At 44.6% G+C, this 8347-nt stretch overlaps 1 protein-coding gene across 1 annotated transcript; it reads right to left on the bottom strand.

Moving 5' to 3' along the window:
* Positions 1-3868: 3868 nt before the first annotated feature.
* On the bottom strand, positions 3869-8073 carry LOC144179016 (uncharacterized). Its single transcript, XM_077707184.1, has 3 exons — positions 7902-8073; positions 5400-5871; positions 3869-4012 (listed from the first exon to the last, which is right to left on the bottom strand). The coding sequence occupies exons 1-2, from the start codon at positions 7911-7913 to the stop codon at positions 5410-5412; spliced, it is 474 nt and encodes a 157-aa protein (XP_077563310.1). The 5' UTR covers positions 7914-8073; the 3' UTR covers positions 3869-4012; positions 5400-5409.
* Between the last annotated feature and the right edge of the window lie 274 nt (positions 8074-8347).

Below are 8347 nucleotides of genomic sequence, written 5' to 3'. Positions count from 1 at the left end.
AAAATTAATCCGGAGCCCTCCACTACGGCGCGCATTATCGCCTGAGTAGCGTCGGTGCGTTAAACTAAACCCCACAGTCGATCGATCGATCGATCGATCGATCAATCAATCAATCAATCAATCAATCAATCAATCAATCAATCAATCAATCAAAATTTTGAAAAACTAGAAAATAATAAAAATATAAAATAATTACCGAAAATGGCGAACTGTGTAACAAAATGCAGATTTCGGGAAAGTTCCAAATTTAATAGTTATAATAACATAAATGGGCATATTTGGCCGGACTAAATGTCGAAAAACGAATAAATACAAAAAATATTTACAAAATACGGAAAGGGTAAAAACGTATAACGCATGGAATTTCCACAATAACGCCGATTTTGCGAAAGTTTTACCTGAAATCGTTTTAAGAACGTAAACGGAGATAATTGGTCGAACGAAATTTTGAAAAACTAAAAAAATAGGAAAACAAAATAAAATAATTACGGAAACTGGCAAACCGTGCATTTTACTGCAGATTTCGGGAAAGTTCCAAATGTGACTGTTATAATAACGTAAATGGAGATAAGTGGTCGGACGAAATTCTGAAAAACTAAAAATAACCAGAATATTAAGAAACTACGGGAAATGGCAAAACGCAATCCACATGGCATTTCCACAATAATACAAATTTCGGGGAAGTTCCACCTACAATTGTTAATAATACAAATATCGCGAAAGTTCCACCTACAATTGTTATAGTAGCGTAAATCGGATAACTGGTAGAGAGGAATTTTGGAACATTAAAATAGGAAAAATATAAAAAAAAATTACGGGAAATGTATAACCGTGTAACGCCCTGTATTCCCACAATAATGCAGATTTCGTGAATGTTCCACTTCTCAGCATTATAATAGCGTAAATGGAGATAATTGGTCAGACAGGATTTTGAAAAACCAGAAAATTTGGCTGTAAAAAACTCAGACTCAAGAAAAGCCGCAGAAGGATGCTACACATTTGTAGATAGCTCTCTGAATTTCTGCAGAGTTTAATTAATTAATTAATTAATTAACGGTTACCCACAAGGCCTTGTAAGAGATTTTAGAGGGGATAGGGTAGAATAGGTACGGATATAAAATGGAATAATAAGCAGACAACATAAACAAGTTTACTAATCAAAATAAAGAAGTAACAAACAATAAAATCAAGACAAAAGGCACAAGAAAGGCACAGTAATGTAGCCTGTGTAATAAAGCGACAGATAAGAATTTGAGAAGCTACACATAACGGAAATAAAGAGACAAAAAGGCACCAAAACTGTGCATGATGTGGTACATACGTGGCATAGATTTGGTACTTATTTTAAGTGACGAAAAAGCGAGGGGTGTGAACAGCTGAAAACCGTCACCAAAGTGAAAACAACAATGCACAAAAGTGCCCAAGAAAATTTGAGAATCATGTAAGGTTACAGGTGTGGGCCGTCATAGCTGATCTGAACAATTGATTCTCATGATTTTAATGGACAAGCGGCTCGGGAAGGCGGCTCCAGTTGCTTGGGGTAGAAAATAATAACAGAACGGATTGGCATTATAATAAATAGGTTCAATCTTGTGGCGATGATCTAAGCGGCGAGATTTGAAAGAGGGACTTGATAGGAGCAAATCGTGAAGCGTCTCGTGATTTAAAAAAATTATGAAACAAACACAAACGTTGAATCTCGCGGCGTAAGGACAGTTCAGGTAGTAGCAACTGTTATTTAATGGTCGTTACACCAGCTGTGTGGTGATATTTGAAAAGAATGAAACTTTCCGAACGGCTTTGGATGGATTCGACAGATGGAGTTAAATATCCGAGGTCAGGGTCTCAACAGAAGCAGCACATTCCAGTTTCGGGGTTGTAAGAGCCTTGTACTGTTGTAGTTCAGCGAAGCTGTTGAACCAGAGAAATTACGTTTTAAAAAGACGAGCCTGCTGTTAGCGTTATTTATTTGCGGTTCCCAGGACAGATTATATAGTTTATATGGAGACGCTAAAATATTTGTAGGCATTTACAGTCTCTCGAATATTACCAGGAATGGTAAAATTATGGCTGCTGGGCATTTTTCGCGTTACATATATTACTTTACATTTATTTGTAATAAAATTCATCAACCAGTCGTTACACCGGGCCGAGATCATGCTAATATCAGAATAAAGTATGGTGGAGACGTTATAAGATTTTAATCTCAGAGTAAAAAACCGCAGTGATCAGCGAATAGGTCATTTGAAGACTGAACTTTGGTAGGATGGTCATTAATGTAAATTAAGAAGAGCAGAGGTGCGAACACCGAGCTTTGGGGAACACCTGAATAGACTGGAAAAAAAGACGACGTAGTTGCCTTAACACTGAAAAACTGAGAATGGTTTAGGAGGACGCTACGCAACCAAGCAATGACGTTAGGGTCAAGGTTGATATTACTTCATTTTAATATTAAGAGTTGGTGCGATACCTTGTCGAACGCTTTAGCTAAATCAAGAAATATGCAGTCAACTGTGGAACTAGGACAGTTTTACTATAAAGCGAGTTTGTACAGCAGGCTAGTTGCGTATCCCATGAAAAGTTTTTACGAAAGCCGTGTTGCGAATTGTGGAAAAGGGTATTATAATCGAAATGCCGAGCCATTTGCAGTAATAAAGTATCTTCAAATTTTCACAGAGTGCTGGTTAATGAAATTGGGTAGTAGTTATTGACAGTATGCTTATCAGAACTTTTTTAGACGTAAACCACCTTCCCTACTCTCCAGACACTCGGCAGGGTGCCTGTGGTCAAAGACTGTTCAAAAAGTCTCGACAAAATGTCTGAAGAGTACTATTTAGTATTTCTCAAAACTTGGAATTTATATTAATAATAACCGAGGCTGAGGTAAGTTTCAGAGTGTCATTAACTTTAGCGACTCGGCATGGTTCAATAAATACGGGAGGAATGTTAGAAAACTCGCGGCTATCAATTGAGCGAGGAGGAGGTTGCTGGCATTTCGAAAATGGGGTACAAAGTAGTCATCAAACGCTGAAGCACATGTTCATTGGACGACACGATGTCATCACTAGATTTAATTTTAATGACGTCATCCTTATGACCGTGCTCAGGTTTCTTTCAGGCAACGTTTGTGTGTTGTACATATGTATGGCCTCACGAAGCGAAATCTTTTAAAACAACTTGAGCGCATTTTGACACTTACTTAACGGCAGATTTGCTTCGTTTACGTAAAATATTGCATCCACAAAACTTACCATTAGTCCTTTAAGAAATAACAATGCTGGCAGACATCACGTATGAAAGTAATCTCACGTAAACCATGTTATTTGCCCCAAACTTCACTTTGAGGCGTCCGTCGACTACGTATCTACACTAGAAAGTTTTGTGAGTCTGCTTTGCCACAAGGCCTCTGAATGAACAGTCATTACGATCAAACGAGCAAGCTGGCCAATGACGTGGACCAGCCCACGACTTGACTCGAAAAAAGGGCTCTGTGCTCTGACACCACGAAGTGGAAACCATGATGGAAATCGGCATTTTGCGGTGTCACACCGTGGAGACTCAGTTTTCCTACGCGAGTCTTTCGTATGTGGAGGGTGCGTCATCCGCCTTTCTTACTAATTTCATTGCAGTAATTCATCGTTCAAGGTACGTTGTTGGGATTCCGGCTCACGGGTGACTTCAGAGCGCATAAAACGAAGACACCAGCGCCGTTGTTTGCAGAAAATAAATAGCCCTTTATTGATTTACCTCACGACAGAAATGTACGTGAGTGAGAGATGGGGTGGCCCCTCTCAAGACGCCTTTGAGGCGACTCGTTTAATGCCCATTGATGAATTTCTAACGTGGACAGGATGCCTGGTATTCTTCTATGGTAGTCTGGTAGTCTTCTAGCGATTTTTTCCGATGGGTCGGAGACCGTTTCTTCCTGCGCCCATAAAGGCTGCTTGGCTGGCTGGTTGATGTGGGACGAGGCGAGAGTGAAAGGATGAAGTAAGAACGCGTGTTCTTGGTTCTGAAAATGAGAAAAAGGCACATCGTTACATAACAATAAGCACAGACCCACGTTACATGATGTCGAATATTGAGAGAACAGGCGCAGATTAGAACGCAGATTTAACGGTCTTTTGGTGTTCTTCACAGTATTTGTAGCGCTGAAATACAGAAAGCTGGACCTTACAAAACTCGTAATATAAAGAAGTTTACATCCACCAGTATGCCTTTATTTCAATTAGCTTCAACTACATGCGAGTCGTTGTTTACCTCGCCCGCTTGCACCGCTAACAGTAACTCTACACAGGCAAGGCTGAAATATTCGGAGAACAACCATGCACAAATGCGTAAGTGGAACAAATAGATGCAGCAACATCGTTATGTCCCTAACGGGTGCGACTTGTGTAGTGCTTAAAGAAGTATATTCTCACTTTTACGGAACACGAAACATTGTAAGCAGGCAGCGTTACGGATTACCACTATGAATAACATCAGCCTAAGTTGCAGTTACCTGACTAATAGTTTTACAAATAATTGGGGTTGTAATTTAATCCCAAAATTCGGCCAATGGTATGCCAAAAACTGTTGACTCTGTTTGAATGCCCTAGCCCCTTTGTTAAATTGAAGCTTTTGAAGGGCGCCAAGTTTGTTTATGGTATTTTAACTTGCCATGTGTCTTTTCATTGCTACCGGCTATAAGAATGAGCCTCTGTTGCACTGGCTGCCTTGCTGGTCATTTAACCAATGCCAAGCGATAGAAAAATGCATTTTTTTCATGATGACGGATGGCGAGAGGGCTTTCGTACGTCATCTAAATATTTTTTTGCCTTTTGCTCTCCTCAAAGAAGAGAGAGAACAATAACGGGAACATATTATAAGTCGAACCCGTTATCGTCTTATGCCCGTTATCATCATCGCAGAGTTTATTCTTGTTCTCGCAAACACGGAAGTAATCAAATAAAAATGCGCATTTCTGAGATCATTCACAACGAATCTAATGAGGCAGAACAAATAAAGAGTGCGCGCAAACCAGACGACACCGCTCTAGCTTCTTCCCCCTAGTTTTTTATTCGGCGCCATTAGTCTCCTTATGCATCACCGACCTGACGCAACTATTACCCCTTCAGAATATTTTCTTTCGCGTAATCGTAATTTGCACGTCAAACTTTTCATTGCTTGCTCCGCAAAAATGCCCACCTTGCCGGTCACATGCCCTTGAAAGAACATTTTCTTCATCAAATATAGTTTTGGTTTTGTTGATATCTCTGTTTATTATACAGCACCCACGGTCAATTCAGTCTCAGATTGAATTGACCGCGGCGATGGTATTACTTCTTAAAGGACTCCCCACGAGACTGCGAGATCCTGTCATCGTGTACAACCCAACCGCGGTTCGCATTCATACATACCTTTGGGAAATTAGCCGTAGTAGCCACCGTGGTATCCGGTGCCATACGTGTTGGCTCCAGCCCCGTGAGCCTGGTTGTTGTAGGCGTTTCCGAAGCTGCCCTGTCCGTAGCGGCGGTTGGCGCCAGCGTTCTGGCTCAGACCGAAGCTCTCGCGGTCTCCGTACGTCTGCACGTTGCCGTAGTCGCGGCGGTTGGAGCCTCCGTAGTTGTAGCCGAAACCACCCTGGCCGTAGGCGTTTCCGTAGCTGCCCAGGCCGAAGCTACCACCACGGTTGTAGCCGGCACCGTAGGCGCCCACGCCGCCGTAGTAGCCCGGGAAGTAGCCGGTGCGGCCCTCGACGGCCTTACCGTCGTCCGCGGGCGGGGCCTCTGGGGCGGGCTTGGGCTCCACGGCCTCTTCGGCCGCGGCCATCTCTTCGGCTGGAGCAGCCAAGGCCAGGGCCAGCAGGGTGAAGAAGGCGGCGAAGGGCAGCTGAAGGAAACGGTGGAACAGAATGAGGTCCTGTATTATTTTTCTCAGTGCCGCGAACGAGCTGCCCGTCGAGGTCCGTCCTTCATTGTGGGGAGAATTGTCTAGTACATGGTATAAGATATCACGCACGCGTTTTAGAGACACTAAAGCTGCCTGATATATTAATACGAGGTACCATGTCAAGAGACAGCCATGACAAGCAGCGGACCCAACGTATCCTTGGCTGTCCGGAAAATTGTAGGTCCCTCCCGAAACACGGCCGCATTCACGACATGAACGAGTGCTTTCCCTAGCAGAAGGGTTATGATAACGAGGCGGGGGACTCTTTCTTGCGCCCAATGTGCCGGACCTGAGGATTTCAGTGCACGCGCAGCCGAAGAAAACGACATTTATTCTCTCCGCCTTGCTTAGTTTACAGTTTATAACATGCAGATTGGGCTAGTAGGGCCCCGGACGGGTGGGGGGAGGCCGGCGGAAGGAGAAGGGGCGAAGTATCGATGGGAGACACCACCGAACGCAGTGCGTGCGAGGCGTCCACCTCAGTTGTGCACGCTGCAGTCGTCGCAACGATGGAATTCGTTGCAGTAAACGCAGCAGTTTCCCACTGACACGTGGAGAACTTCGCATCCGATAATATGCAAAGCTTTCGAGTTAACTAAGTAGGTGAGGTTCACTTCGGCCACCACGTGGAAGTGCCTTTGAACAGCCCGCACTCGAGACCGGACGTTGGCCAGACTCCAGAAGTAGACGTGACAGGAATCGGGTTCGAGTGCGGATTCAGATGTGATGCCTCGTATCAGCACCGGTTTTACGCTTATTTATCGTAAAATTCAGTTGCTGCCCGCTTCACTCGGGCTCTCCCCAACCTGTTCGAACCTCTACGTGCATGAACTACTGTCGGTATTCGGGCGGAGAGCCAGCTTTCAGCTCTTGAATTCTTGCATACATGCTGGGGCCATTACGCAGGGGAATCGTTCTATAGGGTTTCTATTTTATGACATAGACTGAGAATAGTAGGCAGCGTAGATGTCACACCAGGGAGGCCTTTGTGAACCCTTTCCTGAAAGGAGAGCAATAGTTTTATTGCCTCGTTTCCGGTCTTCCGTATGTCGAAGTGAAATATATAATTAAAAGTTAAGAGTGCTGTCTCTCCATAAGGGCGCGACCTTTCGGCTGCGCGCTATAGGCATATTGGAAACACATACAGAATGAGCTAATCTCCCATATCTGACATGAGGGAAGAGGACGCGGTAGTTTTAGAAACTCTGCGTCAGTCAGAAAAGGACACATGCATGAATCCAGAAGGAACGGGACAGGAATGAAAGCGACGCAATGACAGCGCGTGTCATTGAACCTTGTTCGTTCTTGCCCGTTCGCGAGCTATTTTCTATAGATTTTCGATAGAATTGAAGCCTAAAGTTAGTCTCCCAAAGAATGCAAAAGTATCAATCTGTTAAAAAAATGAAGCGAAGTGATCGGCCAAAGCAACATATTATGCAATTCACCTCGCCGTTGAGAAACCACGAAACAAAATGTGAAAAAGTAAAATCACTATCCGAAACTGTAAAACACGTGGATACCCATGAACTCACCGCACATGCTTTGGTAATTCACTTAGCGAATTGTACTCTCAAGTTCATGATGTGAACCAGCTTTGGTAGAACGGGAAGTTTTCTTTCCGAAAAGGCGGTCATGCGATAGCAAGTGCGCTACCAATTTTTATAGCTGCGAGGAAACAAAACCAGAAAACGGTTTTCTAGCAATCACTAACTATAATACTATAAAATAGAAATCCTCCCAGTAACCCTAGCAGAACCCGCCCGAAAGTTTAGAGGCCTGAATTTGGACTAAAGAAGCAGCCATTCCTTCTCCAATAGGCGCAAAGCGGGACCAAGTGAAAAGTACTTCTTTTACAGGTTAATTGTAAAAAGTGATACATGGCGATCTCTTTCCCCTATTGGAAAACAAAGGCGCACCCGCCACACTGCGAACAGCGCACATTGACACCGTGGCGTCCGAACTATACTTACGATGCGGCTCATGGTGGCGGTGGTGAAAGGTGGCTTTGAGAGCTGAGCAGCGGATTGTAGCCGGCCAGTCTTGGTAGAGCGCTTTTTATAATGAGACCCCGGGACCGGGCGCTCTGTCGGCGGGGGCAGGAGACGTGGTTTCGGTGAGCAGGATTTCCCAGGGCAGGGCGCGCGGCCTGCGCGCGATGCTGCCCAAAGTGCCCGCGACCGGTGCAACAACCCTCTCGGAAGCGCAATGGCGAAGGAGAGGAGGAAAGCGAGGGCACGAACGTCTGTGTGCAGGCTCGCTTAGTCAAAAAGAAACGAGAGAGTGTCGGGGAGGGAAGGTTCTGGTCGGCCGACCGTGAAGCGTGAGGCTACGGAGTCGTCAGCCGATTTCGCAGAAACCCCCGCGCCTCCCGCAGTGTGAAACCGGGAGATTCGAACGTGGTTGCAGGCAGCCGCTA

Source organism: Haemaphysalis longicornis, unplaced genomic scaffold (assembly GCF_048455015.1).
Source record: "Haemaphysalis longicornis isolate Haplotype H1 unplaced genomic scaffold, Haemaphysalis longicornis Haplotype H1 scaffold_1, whole genome shotgun sequence".
Taxonomy (NCBI): domain Eukaryota; kingdom Metazoa; phylum Arthropoda; class Arachnida; order Ixodida; family Ixodidae; genus Haemaphysalis; species Haemaphysalis longicornis.
Note: the sequence above shows the minus strand (reverse complement) of the source record. Positions and strands in the feature narration are given on the sequence as shown.